At 31.2% G+C, this 24,089-nt stretch overlaps 1 protein-coding gene across 3 annotated transcripts; it reads right to left on the reverse strand.

The window, feature by feature from the left end:
* Nucleotides 1-4,998: 4,998 nt before the first annotated feature.
* LOC136974891 (major facilitator superfamily domain-containing protein 4A-like) lies at nt 4,999-22,764 on the reverse strand. 3 transcript variants are annotated; one of them, XM_067269867.1, is made up of 12 exons: nt 22,351-22,401; nt 18,569-18,638; nt 17,946-18,141; nt 17,671-17,880; nt 17,473-17,584; nt 14,169-14,284; nt 10,993-11,085; nt 10,816-10,896; nt 6,102-6,249; nt 5,940-6,010; nt 5,739-5,856; nt 4,999-5,663 (listed from the first exon to the last, which is right to left on the reverse strand). In XM_067269867.1, exons 3-12 carry the CDS (start codon nt 18,123-18,125, stop codon nt 5,482-5,484), a joined length of 1,311 nt encoding a protein of 436 aa, XP_067125968.1. In that variant the 5' UTR covers nt 18,126-18,141; nt 18,569-18,638; nt 22,351-22,401; the 3' UTR covers nt 4,999-5,481. The 3 variants fall into 3 exon arrangements, with proteins under 3 accessions (XP_067125968.1, XP_067125966.1, XP_067125967.1); XM_067269865.1 differs by lacking the exon at nt 18,569-18,638 and having other exon boundaries at nt 22,351-22,764; XM_067269866.1 differs by lacking the exon at nt 22,351-22,401 and having other exon boundaries at nt 18,569-18,834.
* Between the last annotated feature and the right edge of the window lie 1,325 nt (nt 22,765-24,089).

The raw sequence follows: 24,089 nt of genomic DNA on the forward strand, positions 1-24,089 counted from the left end.
AAAGGGCCCCTTCAGACAAGTCTGACTTAGTAGTGCTACTTATTTACAAATTTACCATCATAAATAACTAGATCAGATTTTGCAGATGGTTTTTGGTGGACACAAAATATGGAGCCACTTGTGAGAATCTGGGGAGGTCTGTTTCTCCAAACTTCATTTAATAATTTACAAAATTATTATATTTAAAATGACACATTTTTGTGGGAAATTGAGGAGAAAAAAGGAAATAAATTTTCCTTTCGGTCTATCAACTTCTCGGGGTGATGATCTTATCATACATTTCATTAGTTTGAGCCATCCCTAATATATCCTGTCATTTGGATAAAAAGGTGACACCCGATTGGAGGAGATTACGAGATAAAAGGGGAAATATCTGAGTCTCGGGGCAAACACACTCCCAGAAGCTAGTGGGCCAAGCCCTCGTCCCGTCACCCCTCTGATAAGATCCACAAATGTTACTCTGACATTCACATCGATTGGATCTGACGACATCAATTGTTTAACAGGTATCATGCATAAACTTTTGTAAACTTTCTCTCTCGGTAATTAGAGGTATAAGTAGGTAGATGCTCGATCCCCTTTGATATAGTAGCCAACAAAGATGTAGACTTATTGTAATAATTTAATATTCTAGATAAACAAAACAATTTCATATGTAATCATTGATTTATTTTGTTTTGAATGGAAATCTTTCGAGGACTGGTCATCCCTATCCAACAGATTTGTGACCCCTCCCCACTCATGTCGGAAAACCCTCCTATTAGACGAGAAATTACAAAAATACTTCTGAAATTGCGAGTTAGGACGCAAAATAAATTAATCCTAACTGGTGACAGGAGCCTGATGTTGAACAGATCTTGTGATCCCAAAGACAAATATAAAATATAGCCATCCAGTGACCAGAGAGTGGGCCTGATAGTCCTGATGCCAGGTAATGACCTTCTCGCACACTCATTATTGAATTGTAGCTTTTACATGGCTGCAGTTACACCAATTTCATTGCTAACTCCAGCTAGAAGCTCATGAAAAATAAGACAAAAAGTTATTTCGTGTCCACAAACTTTTCATCTTCAAGTTTGTCTTTCCGAAACCAATGGATGAATCTGGAATCAACTTCTCTCTGCCAATAAGGGACTTAACTGCGTACTAAGTTATAATGGACATTGTATTCATTCTTAATTGTGATGATAATATACAAGTTTGATATTTACAAAATCAAATTTTAAAATACAATAGTTTATAAGTGTTTCCTTTATAAATGTCAAATAAAAGTTCTAATAAAAAAACCATCAAAAGAAAAATACTTTATTTTCACAAAAATTATATCTGGAAACAATGGCTGACGATGTTTATATGGCCAGATATAAATGACATCAGTCATTGATTTACATGAATTTTAAATTATCAAAAGGTTATAATTTTTTTTCTTAATTATTAAATTAAATTTCTGCCAATAGCAAAAAATAAGTTTATAAACGATACTTTCTTAACATTGGTAAAATAGGTAAAATTACAATGGAATATATTACGGGTCGTATTTTAAAATGTACACACGTTTTCTTCTCGATCGTACAGCCGACTTTAAACAAATTTTACAATTTATTTACAGACATTAAATATATAGAGAATGAAATTTGATGAAAAAATAATTAGGAATTTAGAGATTTACAAAATTGATTGTCGTGGGTTTATCGAAAGAAAAGGAAAAAAGCTAAATCTTTTAAAGTGCATTTTATTACTTCTGGGATGAATTTTTATTTAAATGGCAAGATAAAGAACATCCTATGTAGAAAACACTTCGGTTTATTGAATTACTATATTAATGATAAATTATTTTATTTTTTAATAGGGAAAAAAACCTTGAGTCTGTCATTCAAAAGCTGAAAATTATGAAACATATTTTGGAGGTAAGTTCAAGAAAATTCAAACAGCTCGCAGATGCAAATGAATGATTTGTTACGAGGAAATGTTAACATTTTTTTAATCGTGAATACATTGACTGAATACTACAGTGGTACTAAGAAATATTCCTCATCTTGTACGCATTTAAGTTGATTCAGACGAACCCATGTCTTATTTTTGAAACGTAAGTGATATTTTCTAAATTATTAAACAATATCTTAGTACTTTCTGTTAACTGAATGTCATAAATTCAATTTATGAAAAATGCACACTTTCTTTACTTCAGTTTTATAATTATTAGGATTCCATAGAATCCTATTTTTTGATTTGAACAAATTAATTAATTAAAAACCATAACTATTTTTTTGAACATAACGGAAAAGAAAAGTGGAATTTGGATAGATTCAGGAGTTATTGGAGAATGATTCTGGAGACATTTTAGGTTTTGGTTTTTGTTAAAGAATGTGTTTTCTTCCTGTACCTGAATACAACTGGTGCGTCAAAAATACAAATTTATCAGAATTTGAGTCCACAAGCCTTGGAGAAATTCAAATCATCAATAGAACAGTGTTCCTAATTCTTATCGCTTGCTGTGTCGAACTAGTTTCACCCAATCGGTATCATTTTATTTTTTCTCGTGCTCACATATTTCAATGGCTAACACCTGAACAAAAATAGAAGAAAGGCAAAAAATTAATCTAAGGATATCAATGAAGATATGCCACCTTGGACTTTGAATTGCACAACTACATAAGGAAAAAAACAACCAGGATAACAGTTATTTTGAATCCTCAAACCAAGGAGTTTGCAGAGTAAAACTGGAGTAAATATGAGGTAAAGAAACTCAAGCTATAAACTAAGGGTTGTCAGTTGAATATCTGTTCTAATGTCTGTCTTTGCAAAAGGTCAATCTGGTAGAATGGACTATTCTACTAGAGTGAATGAGATCAACAGATATCTTATCAGATTTCATTCTTTTAATTATTTCTTATATACCAGAGAAAAATGTGATAGTTTTACCTTGATTTTTGAACATCAGAAGAGTTAACGGCACAGATTAACAGTTTTCTGTAAGAAATGGGAGTGCTATCTTCTGTATTACATCTCCAAGAACTGACAAATTATGTAGTGCTGAAGAGTTAAGGTTATTGTAGCAGAGTATGATTTACATGAACTGTTGCCCAGAAAGATTGCCTAAAGAATCATGTTGCAGTTTATTTAATTATGTAGGAAGCAAAAAAAAACAGAACTCAGTTTATTGACAGTCTTGTTAAAGTTATCGTAGTGGATCCAGCGATGAGAGAATACATCTTTCTGTGAGAAAGGAAGTTGGATGGCTACATGCAAAGTTTTCCAAGAAATCTGAAGAGGCCATAAGACATTGCCTTCAAAAATCAATAAAAAATTTAAATTGTAGATTGACCCAGGTCATCACCTCATTCAACGTAAATGCTTGTTAAACCAGACAAGAAAGCAGCTAAGAAAAGAATGATTCTGGAGTTTTTTTGTTAAACTTGTGACTTCTGTCTCTCAAAATTAATGTTGCTTGTGATTTGTTAAAAATATCATACTATCAATAAATTCATTAAAGAACCTGTCAGTAATGTTTGGTACCAAAAAGAAAGGAATACAGAAGAAGAAAACAATCATAAAAACAGATGATTGATTCTTTTGGATTCCTTCCTTTCATTTCATTATAGTACCAAATGAAAGGAACTGTCTTAAAAACATTCACTATTTTTGGTCTACTTGATTAAAGTTTGTGCCCAGAAATCCACAGGCTTTATTTAATGTTTTAAGTACAGCATATTTTATATAAATAATGGAAAGTTGGGAACAAAATTGTATTTAACAGATACACTTAAGTCTGTTTCATCATTATAAATCTTAAATATAGGATATCACTGGATTTCTAAAAGCCAGATTAGTACACTAACAGTCCAATTAAGTGATAGTACAAAATCAATAAATACTCTTGTTTGTTGAAATTTTTCATCTGTTATAAAAATCAAACTAACTTACTCTTCCTTAGCAATGCCTTACGGGAAAACTTATCATCAACTGTGTTATAATTTATTTTTAAACTATATATATATATACTTTCGATCAAGTATTTATAAATTCAAATTTCGATTAATGTGCATTCTGCAAAATATTTTCGTCTAACAGAAAATTGTATAATGTAATTTTGCATTATATCACATTAGTTAGATTTCCCAACTTAATTTGTCAATATTAATATCATTTGTTTAATTATTTCTATCAAATAGAAGGCAATATAGTATAATTCATTTGCTTCTTTATTAGAACATCTGCTAAAAATATTGATTTTTTTCATCAATAATAATTTGCTTTAAAATTCTCCTTGTTACATTGCAGTATTAACAAAGAATTTGTCAAATTATAAATGTTTATCTTCTTTCTGGCTGTAGTTTCATCATCCTGTGCAGCTATTTGTTATAAAAATCATCATGCATCCAAACTGACAAGTGAAACATCTCTTATTTTTTTTAAGATACTTAAAATCAACCATTATTTGCTTGGAATAAAAGCTCTATAATTATCACAAAAGAAAGATGAATCATCCAATCCAAGATCTTTGCAATTACAGTGATCGTGATTATCATTTCACATCGTCATCAATATACTTTTTATTAAATAAATTTCTGTATATAAAATGCATTTCTGATAATGCCGAATAATTGTTCTTTTGACAAATACTGTGTTACAAGATATATAGTATATCTAGGACAACAGGGGATACTAGGCCACATTTAGGCATTTTATAAATAAATAGTAGTAATACTTAAATGTAATGATTTAGATTTTTTCTCAGAGGAATGTATTGATTCTCTGAAAATGCAATGGATATCAATATACGAAAATATATACCTTGATAGATTTCAGACCATTCTTCAATTCTTCTACGTTGAAATACTTTTAACACAAGAATATACCTTAAGGGTAAAATTGTTTTCAAAATATTCAATTAAAGCCATGATGATTTTTCTTTATAAAGTATTATCCCGTGATTTTTTATATATATGGAGAAAAGTAAAACCAGTATTGGTTTAGCAGGATTGTTATCATCAGCAATAGACTAATGGGAAGAAACTATAATGCGTGTTATCCAATAACACATAAAATGCACTTAAAAGTACATTAAAAAACATATAAATTTTCATGTAAATGCTCTTAATAAATCAGTTATATGGAAAAATAACGTAGATCTACGAATAAAAGCCGACTAATTAACGACATTACAAACACTTCGTATATTAATATATTGAAAGTTTCGTATTCTCAAAAATGGGATCAATCTTTATACAGTAAGTAATGATGGTTGGAAAAATTATACAAATGATGAAAAAATAATGAATTATTTGTACATGCATCATTAATAAAATGGTTGGTGGAATTTATCTCCTCAAAATTTAAGTTTATCTATTTAATAATGGCAATAATCTATGGGATGAGATTCATAAACAACACTAATATAAAGAATATAGATTTGTTTGGACCTACTGCAAAGTGCACGGAAACGATTATGCCATAATTTACGATAATCGAGGACCGATTTTAATCTTTCAGAACAAGCTCGCTTCTCATGATGCTCGCATCTTGGTCGGCCAGACTGTTGTCGGACAGGTCGCTGTGCATCTGAGAGTAATATAGCACTTGTTGATTCATCAGTTCCGTTTCTTCTTTGCCCGGCTTCTGTCTCGACATACAACTGTTCCACCACCGAACAACTTTAAACTCTACGATATAATAAATATAAAATTAATTACACACGACCCGTTGCAAAATACACGTATATTTTTTAATAAGTATACCTTGATAAGGTGTCGACACCGATCCGGCCAACCACAGTGACATGTACGTGATGACGGATAAGAAGCAAAGTATTAAACTAATCACTAAAAAACTAATTGGACCCTTTCTTTCAAATTCCTGCAATTATTAATCAAATTATTAGAATGATTAAAATTTACATAAAAATCTTAAAACATCGTACGAATGCATTTCGTACTCACGTGACCTACTATAACCGGTAACGACATTTCCCCAGTAGCGGCACTAAACACGAGCACACTAGTAATAGTGGCTAGGGATAAAGTTAAATAAATAAAGCTGTTAACAAAAATATTAAGCAGAATTTTTATTCTAATATATAAACTTAAACAATAAAGACTTACGAGTTACATTGATATATTTTTCTGTTAGAGAAAGTGCTGTTGGAAACACGCTGCTCATAAAGAATCCCATAAGACAAGTACCAATAATAAGCATAATCTGATTATACCTCAATGCTAACATCATCAAAACACCAAATGTACATCCAATCTGGAATATTAAAATATAATATAATAAGCAACTTCTAGAAGAACAAAATAAGATCAATTAATCTGCATCAGCATTGCAGGTAAGGCCAGCTTGTAAAACTTTACACATATACATAATGCACATAGTTGAACACCATGATGGTATCTTACATGGTAAGAGTTTTTAATTTCTTGCTGCCTTGTGCATACCAAGATGGGTTTGATAGGGAAAAAAGGTCATTGTGAGGTTCCAGATGGTCCAAAATCACAACAATTGCATTAATTATATAAAAATTCCCGAGACAAAAACAAAATGAAAGTTATGTAAGGGAGAGAGGAAAAAAACTCACACGTGATAGATCATAGATAAATGTTGACCCAGAAAGATGGGACTTTGACAATCGACCTAAATTAGAAAATAAAAAAAAAAAGGAAGGGTTGAGTCAAAGGACATCATGCTAAATCATGGGAATTCTAAAACATCAGATAAGAGGTAACAATAGAATAAAATATGAGCACAGGTTTCATAGTTCCATCAACATCACCCAGTCAGAGTCGAAGAATGGTATCAAATAAACTGAGAATCTTAATTTGATCTTTTAATCTGAGAATATCTGATTTGTAAAATTCTAAAAATAAAGATTAAACTCTTTGAAACAGACCTTTCTTGCAACCCAAACTGATCTTGGTTTTCACCCGAGATGGGAGAGACCAATTGGGAAGAAAGAACCAATCAAAAGACGAGATTTGAGGGAGAAAACTATAAAATCCTCGAATCTCAAGGTCCAAACGGAATTCTTTGCCCATTGTTACATGCAATAAATCTGTGTTCCTTCTGCCTTGGACATATCCATCATAACCCAACTTCAGTGAGCACACAACAGGATCGACCACTCTTGTTGTCATCTCTGCCCCGGGGCCATCACGAACCCCCGGCACAAGAATCAACCAATGTGCCGAACTCTTTACCACCTATGGACTGTGACTAGGGATTGTATACCGGTTTACTGGTTAACTGATAAATTGACAAAAAATCATTCAGTAAACTTACCCGGTAATTCGGTAAATGAAAAATCCATATTAGAAATTTTTGTGTAGAAAATATTGTGTTTATAGATATTTGGAAGAGCTAAAGAGACATTGAAAATAAAACAGGTAAGTGTAAGCAACAATATACCTAATTATTAATTTTATGTGAGATATTTTTTGTTTAATTTTAATTTAAACTTTCTTGGATTTGAGAGGTGCTGTAAATTGTACAGAAAGCGCTAGTTATCATATGTGATTTGTGCTCTGCAGTTTTTGAGATTTTTAAAGGTTTAAAATCTTTACAATCAACACTTTTCTTAAAGAATAAGTAAATATTTCCTTTTATAATATTTTAAAATAATAATACGTAAATATTTCATGTATTTTTTAAATTAATAGCAATTTTGAATACACCACATTACGACAGGACGTTAACGCAATATTATTGTAAAATGACATGAAAATTTTTTACTTCTAACAACTGTTTAAAATAATTAAATACAAATATTTATTACAAGATTCTAATATTATGCTTTAAGATTGTGCAAAATATGTATTATTTTCTTGGGTAATCTTGGATTTAGTCGAATTTATGGACCCGCGCCTGCTGAGGTATGCGCAGAATTAATAGAAAATAAATTAAAAGAATTTCAAATTTCTTTGAAAAATATTGTCTGCATAACATCGGACAGAGCTGCCGTCATGAAGAAAACGATGAAATTACTCAATAAAAACCACCAGTTATGTCTTGTACATGAATTGAAAATTGGAATCATAAAAGTTCTTTACAATATAAGCACATCAGATGTACAGGATGATGATGAATATAATGCTAATTTACTACTTACTACAGATTCTGATTCTGATAATTCAGACATTGAATATGATAATTTTGAAATAAACCAAGAAACTACTGGCTGTACCGAACTTACTCTACAAAATGCAGAATTAAATTTTTTAATTACAAAAATACGACAGATAGTAAGACTTTTTAGAAAATCGCCAACGAAAACTACATTACTACAAAAATATGTCAAAGAAATTATTGAAAAAGAACTTTCTTTAATTTTAGATTGTAGAACCAGGTGGAATAGTTTACTAAACATGCTGGAAAGATTTTTATTACTTAAAGATGCTGTCCGAAAAAGTCTAATGGATTTGAAACTGGACTTAGGTTTCAATGACAGAGAAAAATAAAATTACTACAAATATAATCTCAAGCTGCAACCCATTAAGTTAGCCGTTGAAACACTGCAATGAAAAGACTAATTTATATGTAGTCGATGTTACTTCGAAATTTATGTTGGATGTATTAACCAACCAAAATACATTTTTAAGAGTTGAACTAAAAAAAGCATTAATATATAGCATAAAGGAGAGAAGGACTGTTTATTCGGACATGTTACACTATTTGACAGACCCTAATTTGGTTTTGTCGGGTCAATAAAATTATGACATTTTTAATATAAACAGTAAAGCATCAATAATCAAAAGCATTGAAATACTTTGATTTGTAGAGTAGTCAGAGACACTTAAATGATCCTGATTTGGATTCCAATTCAAAGTCAGATAACGAAAATATTGATACTTCTACACCCAATGTCAAATTATCAACGAAGAAGAAACTCTATGACCTTATCAAACAAAAAACAGAATGTCAAGAAGAGTCAGTTCCACAAGCAAAAAACACGAAAGATTGAAAACAAATAGTAAAAAAAGAATTAGAGTACTTCCGCCAAGAAAAAGTACGGAAGAAGTATATTCAAATGGTATTCGATTATTTAATATACCATTCGTCCAACAAGTGTCAAATCAGAAAGGGTATTCTCGGGATCTGGATTATTTTGTACAAAAATTAGATCAAAATTAGGAGATAAGACTTTAAATTATTTAAAGTTTCTTGAGAAGTTATTTTTTAAAAAATGGTATTAGGTACTATATATTTTTTCTGTATTATTTTATTTCTGTTTCTAAAAGTTATTATTTTAGTTTGTTTAGAATAACACTTTAATTTTTATAATTTTTATATTCTATATCTTTGAAATAAAAAATGTGAAATGGAAATCAAAATGACACATTTTTTATCGCCTTAATTTTATTTTTCAGGGAAAAATTTACCGGTAAACCGGTATTTTAATTTTCATTTACCGAATCGCCGGTAAATGAAAAATTCGGTAAATTTACAATCCCTAACTGTGACAAACTATCAAACTGCCTGTTGACATTCATGTAAGCAATTATCTACTATAATAAATGGTTTTAGTAAGGTCATTTGTCATCTCTGCCTCCAGCACCACCACCCACATATGAACAGCCCCTAGGTTCTTCTTGATGCAGGATAACTGATTTCCTCCCTGTAAGTAGGCAAACTCACGCCATTACAGGTTTGGCCTGGCCCACAATTGGGTGGCCAGGCGGTGACAACAGGGTAATATCTCTGCACGGACCCCAGAAAAATTTATGGGAGTTTTCAACACATCTGGATTCAATCCTGGGTCCCCAGAGCAGTAGGTCGTCACCTTAATCACTTGAACACCAGCTAAGATTGTATTGGAACATAACACACAACGTTGGAGAAGTTCAACCATCTCAAGGTTACAGTTTTAAGATTTCTTTTCCTAGTTTCTGTTATGGCTGTGAAGAGGGATATGGTGTTCGCACGGATAACCATTGCCTATCTAGAACATGTTATGTTACATCTTGCCCAATATTTTTAGAAAATATGGATATATCCTTCCCTTCAAACTGCAAGCTTTAATTTGTTGATATATAGTATGAAGTAATCTATCAAGCAATCAAACTAACAAAGGGGAAAAACAGGTTGACATATGCAATGTAGTTTCAATTCAATAATTCATGTAAATGTTTACTTTCCAAATAATACTACCGTATTTACTCGCTTATAAGATGATCTCGCATATAAGACAGAGTGAGACTTTAAAGATCAAAATAAAATTAAATTGTATTAAATCACAAATAAAATGTCAAATGAATGTAAATGCACACATTGTCCCGCAAAAATTACAGGCATTTTAAACTTTAAGGAAAAATCTCGTAAAATTGACAATATAATTTGTTCACATAAAGTTGGACAATCGGAAACCTTTTTTGCCAATTCTTAACAGTCGAATCTACTCTCTGTCGATTACATTTATAAGTTTTAATCCATTCCCACGTGATAACAGATGATTATTTGGAAATCAGAATTTGGAGAAACACATATCAGGCTCCTATGTGATTTTGGAATTTCAAATTGGAATTTAATTCAAAAGCTTTGCTTTTTCTATTCCTATTCATCTTTACTCCCGACAATACACAAGAACGATTGAAATGACCCAGATAAAATACTTTTGTTTTTAAACACCAGAGGTTGAGTATCCGGTAAAAAATGCGAACACACGGTTCACAAAAATTACTGCAAAAATGCAAAGAATCCCTTGCTCATGCATATAGGACGACCTAGGTTTTTGAAGCAATAAAAACTGAACAAAAACCTCGTCTTATATGCAAGTAAATACGGTAAATATCTGGTGTACTACTAAAAGCATATAAAACTTACAATATTTCCAAACAGCATAATTGTCGGCGAAACTCTTGTAGCCAACACGATAGAAATGAGACGTCCGGCTGCAAACATTCCCTGGAGAAAATAAACAAAAATTAGAAATATATAAAATTTAAAACACACCACAAAATTTAAAATCGCGTTTTTTGTCATATTAAATTAATTACTAACCCAAAAGAGTGCATTTAGATATGCGGCATCGTATTTAGGTAATTTAACCGGGCCTTTCACCGAATACGAATAAACGTAACCTCCGTACGTTGCCTGTATAAATTAAAACAATCAATTAGTCAAGAAATTCATGATAACGATTACCTATTTTACAATACGAAAGAAAATGAATAATATAAATTTGATTTTACAAACAGAACAAATTAATTCATCAAGAAATAGAACTATTACATACATGAGTATTGTTATTAACTCCAAAGTAAAGAAATATGTATAACACATGTAATATTTTAAGTTAATCAAATGATGATGCTGGATTTTTTAGTGTAACTTGGTCGAACGAATCCGACATCATTTTATTACTTCATAATTTTGGCTTAGTTTACTATATAATACTTTAAACTTGAATTAATGTTTGACTTCATTCTACACGACAGAACATTCTATTTAATGCAGTAGAACAATTTTTTTTTTTAAATTGCTAATATAAAAATATAAAAGCTTGAAACATAATTTTTATTTTATTGTTAAAACGAATAAAATTTTGTTGCTGAAGTTTTAAATAAGAAATAGAAAATAAGAAAGAAATATTATTATTGTTATTAATGATTAAGAGCTAAGTAATAAAAGTTTATTTTAGCATAAAAATTTTATGTAAAGAGACTAAGTAGTAAAGTATTCATCAGGAGGAAAAGTCTTTAAATATTTATAAACAAAGAACAGCAATGTATAAATCCAGACACGAGGAAATGATAAAATAAGTAGCAACCACACAAAGTGTTATTCCTAGCATATTAACGTTTCTGCGAACAAAAACAAAAGATGTATATATTTTGTCTCGGATTCGGAAATATACACTTAATATGATAGAATTTACGCGTTCATTATTATATTTTCATTAATAGCATTCACGTAGAACTCAAACATAAAGTACACTTAATTATTATTGCCATTCTCAACTATCTATGCTTTTAAATGTATTACAATGTCAACTGAATGAAAGTTTTTTGACAGCAATGTAATTTTTTACACATTAAACCTAAATCTGTTTAAAAATAGAAATAAATCCATCATCATTTAGTAAAAAGAAGGAAAAAAAAACACTATATTGTATTATACACAAACACACTGAATTTGGATGATCTCTAAAAACATTCAGTGAAAATAAGCAGCATTATTACTAGCCTAAATACATGGTATAAAGTGCACTGACATATTAGATGCAACTATATTTCGGCAGAAGGTAATCAGGAAAAAGTTGTTTTAATATTTGTTGAAATATGTACATTAGAAAAATCTCAAATGAAACTTGCAACTAGGGGTGCGTTCGTAAAGTCGAACCAGTTAAATGTTACTAGTGAGTTGGTCATAAAGTACAAATTCCACTCGATGTTGACGACGTTTCAAACGAAACTAACAAAGGAAAGTGTGTGTTTCGTTTCGTGAAAAAATGGCGCCCGACGATGTCGACGTTTCTAAATCTACTCTAGTGTTTAAACTGTGGATTAAAAAATTGAAATGATACAAACAACATTCCACCTGAAACAATCTAAGAAAAAAATATTTCGGATAAGACTGCACTAGCAACATTCACAACTTCAATTTTAGAAACAGCCACTTAGTTGATACATCTATGACATTATTCTTGTTTAACTTGTTCAACTTTACAATTGTCGTCTTTTGTTCCTTTATTTAAGCATCACAAAATTGAAAACTATACCAGGAACATCATTCATGTGAATGCTGGAGATTTATTCACTTTTATATTACCCTAGTTTTAAATTTCTATCAAAATGTAAAGACTTTCCATGGAAAGTCTTTACATTTTGATAAACATGGCAGATATGACAAATAGTAACACTCATAGAAGTTCAGAATCTCCTATGAGTGTTACTATTTGTCATATCTGCTTAGCTGTAAAGATTTCATCCTCTATAAACTGAGTTTGCAAAGGACCAAAGTACTGAGATTCCCATTTGTCTCAGATAGTGAAGAATCAGGATCTGGTCGTCGAAAAATGGACATTAATCCTTTCAATGGTAACTTTTTTGATGTTTTTAGAATTTGCAATTATGATAAATGCATTTTTTATTTAAATATTATGATTTTGTAAATTGTATTTTGAAGCTTTGTAAGTATTCCTGCATTCTTTGTGAAATATTAGCTTGAAGTTAGAAACCTAAACTCGAATTACAGTGTATTTGGAATTTTAGTACTTAAAATGCTAATTTACGCACACATTTGAAAATCCAGATAGTGTCTGGTCCCAATTAGTCCAAATTTTCAACACTTCACTGTAATAGAATTATGAATTTGTGCTAGATAGAATTATCAATAGTCTATGAAAGTCAGCATAGGGTTATATTTCTAGATATAATTAAAAAGTTTATGGAATTATTTTATATTTTTTTTATAAAAAATACATTGATATTACTGTCATTTTTTCTGTTATATTTATTAATAGAAAAATTATGAAAATCTCTTACAAAATATGAAATGGTTTAAAAAAACACAATACATTTAAAATTCGTGTGTGTTGTGGTTATCAGATGTAATAAATGTAATTTTATTTAATTTTTTTCAAATCAATATAGAATACGGAAACAACGTTAAATTTGACTTATTGATAATTCTAGAAAAAGTTATAAATATCAAGAAAAATATAGAAACGTCTACATTTGCAATACGACAACATTTATCAAGTATATTACTTTATCTACATCAAAGATACCTGGAAAAGTGCCAATACTATTGATTAATCAGACCAATTTTGATAATTTGATTTTTTTTGTAATATTTTTAAAAAAGTACATACATTTACATTATTTTCCTTGTGAGAGTTAAAAAATGAAATCACAATTTTATCAAACTATATTTTAAAATAATTGTCATTTTTTGCAAATAGATGTCTATCAAGATAGTCACGCAAGTTAAAAATACACATACAGTTGTAATATAGAGTTGTAGAGTAAGTAATTTTCAGGATTTTAAATATTTTTAATCATTTATTTTGTGAGCATTTAGATAGAAGGATCAAAGAAAAACTTAAAAAATTAATACGTAACTGGCACTCTAAACAAGAAAAAGATCTAGAGATACTGTTCGGAAGCTGTTGCGAGAGAGAATACTTCGAATGCTTAGAAGAAAATTCCGAATATAAAAATTTTTTAACAAACCTGTAAGCCATCGTATAAAAACATCAAAACGGCACAAAGAAATGCCACCAATATGATATATCCTTTATTCACTGGCGAAGTTTCTTCTAAATTTTCCTTTGATTCTGCTGTTTTATCTGTTAAAATATAAGAATAATTATTATTTTAATTAAAAAATTCTGTGTATGATTGGTACAATAAGAGATTGCACTCGGTTAATACTAACTGTGCCTATTATATAGGAGATAGGGTGACAAGATGAGATAGTTCTGTGATAATTTTGCTGTATGTACAAGTACTTAGGCTGTACAAATTTTTTCATTTATGTCACTTTTTCCTCAAGAGCATTCGTGTAAACAAAAGTGAACCCTCTATACCGTGGGTGAAAATTGGTTTTGAAGAGAAATGTAGGAAAAATTTTCGTGCGGAGAGTACTACCCTATCTTGTCATTATCTCCCTAAAATAGGTACAGTTTTTATTGATCAAGTGCAATCTCTTGTCATGCCAACTATACAAACAAATACATACACACACACACACACACACATATATATATATATATATATATACACACACACACTGTGTGTGTGTGTGTGTATTTGTTTGTGTGTTAAATAAATAAAACTATATACAGTAGAGACTCGTTAATCGGAACCCTGGTAATCGGAATCGCCAGTAATTGGCACAATTTTCAGTCGGACTGTGTCGTGGCGAATCAAATGTTTTTGATACTAAATTTACTTCTAAAGTATAATTTTCATTTTTTTATATTCTTCAATATATTTATTTTGTTTGTACAAAATGCAGAAATAATTTTTAACGATACGATAGCCTCGATTATTATTATAAAAATTTTCGTTAGGCTTAAAATCGACGAAAATTCAACACAAAGCGACACGCAACGGAGAAAAATTCAACATGAAGTGACACACAACAGAGGAAAATTTGAACATCGGACAGGTTAATGTATTTTTTCATACATAATCGGTAATCCGAACAAATTACTAATCTGAACAACCCCAGTCCCCAATTGATTCCGATTTTCGGTTCGCTACTGTATTTAAAAACTTTTTTTACTAAATTATACGAGTAGATATAAAGTATTTGTGGAATTTTATAATTCCACAAATACTTTATAGAATATACATTAAGTTTTATATTGTTATATATCTATATTTTTTCATTTATCTCATTTATCAATTGTAATGGAAAGAACTTAATATTAAGTAAAATAAAGTTGAGAACTCACGCCAAGTTTTAACTGGGTTCCGGTAGAGAAACTTCACTGATTTCTGCGTTAAACTATTTCTTTTTTATTATCACTAGCACTTTTGACGAGTTTATAATCGTCGTCTTCAGGTGAAACAAATTATTTTAAAAACAAACGTGCAGAATGTTCTAAGGAGAACAGAATTTTTGAATTCAAAAACAGGCATCCGGTAATTCCGTTACGAACGTGCAAAGAGATGTTGGCATGTTCGAATTCTTAAATCTACGGTGCGGGCAGCGCATGCGTGAAATTGACACCGTGATGGCGATACGAAGTTAGGCACGTTTCGTTGTTTAAGCGCCGATATAATGCTACCCACACTCCAGGTAGATCTAGAGTGGGGACATTGCATGCTTCCGTAGTAGCTGTGAGTAGCGCTTCCCAGATGAATACAAGCCTTCGATTGTTGCAACATTTTATTATTTCCGTTCTGGACCACGGGGTTGTAGCCTTTCTCGAGAACTTTTTTAGCGAACTCTGTAGTGTATTTTTCCTTGGCTACATCATCCTGATGCTCTGCTAGATGGGAGGCGAGCATTCTTAGAACATTCTGCACGTTTGCTTTTAAAATAATTCGTTTCACCTGAAGACGACGATTATAAACTTGTCGAAAGTGCTAGTGATAATAAAAAAGAAATAGTTTAACGCTGAAATCAGTGAAGTTTCTCTACCGAAACCCAGAACTTAATATATTTGATAATTTCCTTCCCATTCCAATAATAATGTAGCAAGAGTTAAATTGTTTATTTCATTGTTTTTCTAACATTCTCATTCATAAAAATCCTCCATTTAATCACCAATTTATGTTAATTTCAACTTCTCCAATTCAAATTTTAATATTTTTTCTATCCAAAGTGATTCTAATTATCATATTTTTATGAAATTTTCAGTTAGTTAGTTGTCTCTACTCTTCAACACCAATTTTCAGACAATGTTCCAGTTCAAAGCGAGAGGTCCTCTCACTTTATATCGATAAGAAGTACCTGCAAAACTGTTCAGTTTTATTAGTTACATTGAACGTTTTGACGAAACGTGCTATATAGACTGTTTAAAAAAAACAAAAAAGCTATCAAAGATTCTTTATATAATGCAAAAGAGGTAAAAATACAAATCTATTCAGAATCAGCATTTTTTTTACTCTATTGTTCTTTAACTTGAATTGTCTCTAACTCTAAAGTTTTTTCCTGCTCTTTGGAGCTTTGAATTAAAGAAGTTTTACTGTCTTTTTCAACAAACAGTATTGAAAATAAAATAATCTTTTAATTTTTGAAAGAAATTTCGTACAATGGAAAGTTTTAAAATATTATAGTAACTACAAGATTAAACGAGAGTAGATATTTATTACAAGATGAAATGTTTTGCAAGATTTAAGTGTCTTAGCATCGAATCTTACATAATTATTTTTATCTTAAAAACGTTTCATCTTGTAACAAATATTGACTCCTTCACTTCTGGATTGTCTTGAATTGTTTAATGGTATTTTATGGAGTTAGTATGCTTAAAGAACAGACTTTTGTAACTATCAATAAAAAATAACATAATAATGATATCTTTATCTTACCTTTACATTTTGGTAATTGTAATATGGATATATCATATATATATATATATATATATATATATATATATATATATATTTTTATATCTGCTAATATAATCAACAATAAATTATATTCTGTTCTACGAGTTCTTCAGTCTCTTTATGTTATTTGTTAAAGCAAAATTTGGTACATCATTTTTCTCTAACAAACAGTCTATAACAAGCGAAGAACTTATTTCTCCATTTTAAAAATTACCATTATTTAAACCATTACAAAATTATATAAAATAATCTACTAAATGTTTCCATTTATATAAACTCATTAACTTCTAAATCTTAAATAATCACTTTTGAAAAAGATTTTGCTATAATTTTTAATTTGGTACTTTTCTAATCACTTAACTCGAAGAAAATTTAAATAAAGCGTTTAAAATCTTTTTCAAAAATACTAAAATTCATTTCATATAAAAACAAATTAACATTTCATTTTTAGAAAGTAAATTATTTGATTTACCTCCCATATTCTCGTACTGCTTTTCCGCAAACGAATTATGGTTTTCGTTATTTAACAGTTTATGAAAACATCTTCGGGTAACGAGCAATAAAGAAAGAAATATGACCGGAACCTAAAATAAAAACAAAATTTTAACATTAATGCATTATTAACCTCGTCAAGCCATGTTACATAATTTAATAATACTTAAAAATTTACCATAAATAAAGACATAGTCCAAAATGCGTAATTGATATGAGTTTTCTTTTGTGCATCTTCTAGTGTCTCTGCCGGATAAGTATCGTTATCGTCTTTAATCGTGATTTTAGTAGTGTTATCGATGAATCGTGAACAATCCTCGTTCAGTAAGAACGGTTGAGCTATCATCGGACTTACGAAGGCACCGACTCCGTAGAAGAAATGCATCGTCTGTAAGCATCTAACTTTATATTTTCGAAACCGGATTTTAAAATTAAATTTTTATCAAATCTTACTTGTAAAAAAGGAGATACGTCTTTCCCGTATAAGCTGATCATAGACACGTTAGCTACGGTGTCTATTGTACCCATGAAAAAGCCCATTAATGCCAAAACAATAGCTAAACTCCATAAAACATTACAAACAGGAATGATTGCCATAGTTGCAGTCATCATTAAAATTGCTACGAACAACATAATGTCATCCGGAAATCTGAAAATAAATAGTTTTTTTCATTTGTCTCTGTTAAATTGTTTTTTTTTCTTTTTTGTTGGGAACTGAAAAATTCAGGCAAATGTATATTTAATTTTAATCTCCCTTTCTAATTTAAAAAATATGAGAAACTACATTAAGACCTTTTTTTTACGTCACGAATTTTAGAGTTTCCAACATTATTATTAAATGTGAAAATAAAAAAAAATATATATTACAATAAGCATTTAAGTTCTACAGAGATATTAAGTTACGAGAAAATAATTACAGTAAATAAATTAATACAAAAATAAATATGCAGTGCTTAATAACCATAAAAATGTGAATATACGCAATTAAAATTTACATAAAACAGATTTTTAATTATATTTAAATAAAGAAAAACTAAATCCGTTAAAAAATTTTTATATTAAAAATACATGCTTACATTCATTTACGAAGTAATAAATAATATTCATTTCCGAAAAACTCATGCAGGAAATCGGTACGCAGATATTCTAAAAATATTAATTAAAACTTATTTAACAAAATGCCATCAATGAGTAAAAAAACAAAAGAAAATAACATTCTGCAACAAATAAAATTAATTTTCCATATATTTTTAAAATAAATTAACTCGGTCGAACATTTAAAGTAAGTCGGAGAGAAAAATTCTTCCGGTAATTTAAAATTATATTAAATAATCTATTTTTATTCTCACCTTTTTAAATATGAATAATATATAATACGGTTATAAAATTTTACATAAATAATTTGTTAAAATATCCGAATTCGGTTTTTCACTGCCGAAATCCTTAAAATTACAGGACTTCGGCAATGATACAAGAGTAATATGTTTAGAATTAATATATACGTGCTACGCTTATTATACAAGGACAAATTCATATGAATTTCTATACTTTATACTTGATTAATCACATTTTCTAATTATATCAAAATTATGCCTACATAACTAATCAATAGCGGCATGAATGAGGACATCTCTACTTTTATCATCAGAACGAAAGTAGAACATTCACTCTATTTTTAGCTTACAGGCTATATATCGTTATTTATAGAATTTAAAATTATTGAAACATTCCGTAAACAACACAGTTTTATTCCTTTATACAACGATTCTATTTGCTAAATTTAATTTGGAACAGTCGATGATAATGCAAACAAACAGTCTGTACATACAGTGTTTGTTTGCATTATCACTATATTTAATTTTCTAATTACAGAATTAACAAACGGAAGACAGAAAATTAGGATTGTTATATAATCATTTTAATACAGAGACAATAAATCTGTAAACGCAAATCCTTAATTGACTTTTGGTATAATTAAATAAATATATCGGATAAAATTTCGATATTTGTATAGGCTTGCGTAATTTAAACCAGCACGAAATAATAAATGCACATAAGAATCGCTCAACAGAAATTTTTTAAAGACAATATGTTACAATACTAAATAGCGAAAGTATAGCAATAATTTTTCTGTTTATTATTTAAACTTATCCTGTACAGGAGTTTGGAACATTTGTTCTTTGACATATATCACCAAAACAAAAAACCCAGAAATGTAATGTGGGAAGACCTAGGTGGCCATGGAATTGGTCCTTTGCCAATCCAATGTCCTGGAAATGTTTGGCCAAGGAATCTTCTCACAATCAAGGACCAATGTGGTGGTTTGCAATCTTGTTAAAAAATGATTGTAGGTTGCAGGTCTGTCCAATAGTGGTGTCAAGTACTGCTCTAGAATATCAAGGTAATTATGTGCATTAACTGTTATTTTGGCAAAAAAGGGGGGGCCAGTAACAGGAATATGTGAAAAAACTTCGAGTTTATGCCTTAAATAAATATCAGTATATTCCTGTATGTCAATACAAACACACAGTTTGCAATTTTATAAGTGAATAATATCTTTATGTATACCCTGTATATTGTGGTATGATTATCAAAATAATTTAGCTAGGTATTTTCTCGTGTAATTTTAAGTTTAAAAATATCTGAAGTAGTTGTTGAGAATAACGTGACCTTTAAACTTTTTGTTTTAATCATTTCATTAAAATAGTTAAAAATCAATTTTAAATGTCCTACTGAAAATTTAATATATTCTCCAATTAGATTACATTGTATGAATGAGAGTGAATAAGTTTTAACTAAGGAAATGTTTCACAGACATACAGCAGAGGCAGCTAAGGTATCGGCCTACTGTTATGGGACCCCAGGACAGTTCCTGTTAAAAACCCAAGCACACATCTGGGACAGACATGGCAGTCTGGCTTCGATACGTTCTGTTCCATCCGTCCCTCACCTCCAAGCCTGGCCAAATCCAAAATGGGTATAAAAAGAAGCCAAACAAGTAAAACATAAAACTACAAAAATGCAAATATCTTTCAATTTTAAAATAATAGTTTGTTACAATATATCAGAGATGAGATTTTTGACATTTTAATTTGTCTAAGGAACAATTCGAGATAAAAACCTCATTTAAAATCAGCAAAAATTTAACAACAGTTAAATTCTAAAACAGAAACAGAATAAATTAAAATATAACTTCTTCATATCTATATTTTAATTACTTCTGTTTAATCCTCAAGATGTCCCTCGGGACCGTGTCGATAGACGAGGCAGAGAGATAATTGCCTCGGATATCAAATTGGAAGGTATACTAAAAAGAGTCATAATGACTGCATTCTGCAGATTCGACCGTTCCAGAATACTTGAATATTTTTCTGCCGAATAGTCTCCATAGTAGCAGCATTTCCAAATGTGTAGTGTTTTAATGTCACGGTTAGTATCAAAATTAATTTACAGTATTTATCATGATGTAAAAACACTTGTAATAAACTTATAATTCAACATATACAGGATTGATACTAGCTACTACTACATTCAATTGGAAAGGCAGAGTCCACCAAATACAGCCACTGTTTATAGAAATAAGTATACCCATATCAATCTTAAGCTTGCTTCGGATACCAAAATTATTCAAAATGATCTCAGTGCCAAAAACTGTTCTTTATAAATTTTTACTGGCTTCTAAACTTTTTTCTCCCAGATTATTGACCAATTTGTTCAGTTGAATATTCTCTTATATGCTCAAAGATGCAAGATCTATTTTACCATTCCCAGAGTTATAACCCCTTTGTACAAGCAAAAAAGTCAACAGAACCATACCCATACAAGAGACTCTTCCCAAAATATTTGCCTCCAGAGATCAGTTTTTATCACGAACCATCGTACTATTTATTCTCACACTCCAAGTCGGTCGAGGCTAGTGCCAATGCTCCATATGAGGGAAAGCCCCTAAAAACCCCCTAAAATTATATACGGGAAATCCTCATTAGTTTGAAATTTGGAGGACAAAATATTCGTGACCGAATTATCTGAAATTTACATATTTCTGTATGTCAAAAGCCGCATAATTTAATTATCAAATGGAATACGGCTACTTATAGAGAATGCTATTTTCGTTAATTAATAACAATAATAATATAAGTAAACTGCAGGTAAACAACAGCACACCTCCAGTGAGAATGTCACAGGTCGCCGGATAGGTTTTATAAAAAGTAAAGCAGACTTCCTTAAAAATGCAACCCAAATTATTTTTAAAGTGGCCAAAAAAGTAGTGAGTCTCCCAAATTTAGTAGCATAAAGTATAAAAATATCTCAATCTGCTACTTCTAGCACAATCTTAAGGCTACAAATATCAAGATAAGAGGAAAAAAGGGTAGTCCACAGATAAGGTGACACCCTAAAACGAGTTACCGTAAAAGCAAACTCGTGTCGACCAGATTAGAGTTGTTCTCTTATGGTACAGAAATACTTCGATCTAAACGAATGAGTCGACGTAGGCACGTCGCAGTTCGAATGGAATTTTCGCTTCAAATTTCCAACCAACCAGATCCCCGACATAAATCTCCACGTCTCCGGCTGGGACAAAAGTACAGTCAACAACCGTCTGAGTTCGAATTAATGAGAATTTCCCGTAACATCAAGCAGGCCACTCGAAACCGGCACGCTTGTGCGGGCTAAATAGTCAAACTTGCCAACCAGAGATCGGCGCACGACCCGGAACAGGCAGATTTTGGGGGGGTCGGATCTCCGACTTTTTTGCTTCCGCCACGGCAGCGACAAGGTCCCGACCACCCAGTGCACAGCTGAAATTAAAACGAACTGTTTTAAGACAACACTCAATTGTAAATAGGCGGAACCTTACTTTTGTAAGAGAACTCCCGCACAGGCAGAGCCAAGAAGAATGAAAAAGGACTGACTAAAAAACACCCAAGACATGGTGGAGAAAGTGGTGCTAGTTTTGCATCCTAGATCTAAGAGCGTAGGTCCCAGAAACGCCACACACAAGCCGAAACACCAGAAGACGAAACATAGAGTGGTGGTGGTCAGTTTGTGCTGCCAAAACAGATCACAGAACTGTCTTCTGCTAGTCGTAACTCCCGCTCTTCCGGCCGACGTTCGAACCGTCTGACCGAATTCCACGCCTCTTCCGGACTTCCAATACACTTTCTCGTTAAACGTCAATCCATTCAATTCCGAATAACTGAGGTTTTTGGCTGAATTTCTATCGTCGTCTATCGGCGACGCCAGACTCTCCTCGTCCACCGCCATCTTTACACTGACGTCATTTCGGCCGCAGACGATAATTTTATAAATTATATTGTTTTTTTTCTTTTATATTTAATGTATTATATCGATTTTAATAATATAAATTATTTTTCGTGTAAAAGTATATAACGAAACTTATAAATATTCAATCCGTTTTTGAAAAAAATATTAAAACTCGCGTCATTAAATATTTTTGTTATTTTATTTAAAAACAAAATCGCTTCGTAATAATACATTTTTTTTATTTATTACCATTAAATCTTATTAATATTAATTATTTTTCATTATTATTTTTGTTAATTATTTATGTATTTTGTATTATTTCTCAGAATAGAAGTGGGGGAGCCACGTGCTTGATCTTGGATCAAAGTCTATAGACTTTGCTTGAATTATCGCTCCACCGCCGTAGTTAGTAAGCGACGAAGATATGGCGGCGGAAAACAGAATAAACTTTGTAAATTTAATTCTTCTACTGCGTGTGTGTGTATAAACGTATAAACGTGTTTTGCCATAAATGGGAACGGGAGCGCCAGTATATTGAGACACGTTCCCCCTTTTCGTCTGTGTCGCACACTTTTCCCAATCCCCAAGGAAAAATTCCATTAGCAACAGCAGAAAATTCGTGATTTCTAGCCTATTCCGCAAATATAAAAGAAACTAATGAACGGCATTTGTCCATTGTCCCATGCGACTTAGGGTGCGTTCTTTTATTCCTTCGCGTAACTCCGCGCGAGCGACATCCGTTTTAAAATTCCTGCGGAACGCATTCCTAAATTCTGGTGGGAGTGCGCGCCGTCGAACGGCAAAAACGGCCATTTGTAGCAATAGTTTACGATGGAAAGCAACATGGCGTCCTCCATGGCTAAGATAGTTTCGTTTCGGGGTCCATTATGAGGTTTTATGAATGAAAATTTAGAAGTTGTGAAAGCGCGAGTTAGTGCACGCGAAGATGTAAGTGTCTTTTCGAATGGTAGCCGGCATTCTAATTTTTTCTGGCTATTTTGAATGCTCTTTCAACAAATAATCCATTTTATGGTTAAATTTTACAATTGGGACCCTTCTTTTGCCTTTAAAAGCTCATATTTTAGAATTATAGATTCCTCCATCACCATACTATCGATAGTGCGGGCGCCGCCATCTTTCTTTCTTTCACCGTCGTTCCTAAATGCCTACAAACAGCAGCGCACTCCCGTAGTAGCGGCGACGCGGAACGACCGCTATTAAAGAACGTAAATCACGACTTGGAGGACCAAAACTTGGAGGCCAAGTTTTGGTCCTCCAAGTTAACCCCGATTGCAACCGGCGCTACTTTTTTGGGAACGCCGATCCCACATT

The sequence above is a fragment of the Centruroides vittatus genome, unplaced genomic scaffold (assembly GCF_030686945.1).
Source record: "Centruroides vittatus isolate TY-2023 unplaced genomic scaffold, ASM3068694v2 contig_359, whole genome shotgun sequence".
Lineage (NCBI taxonomy): Eukaryota > Metazoa > Arthropoda > Arachnida > Scorpiones > Buthidae > Centruroides > Centruroides vittatus.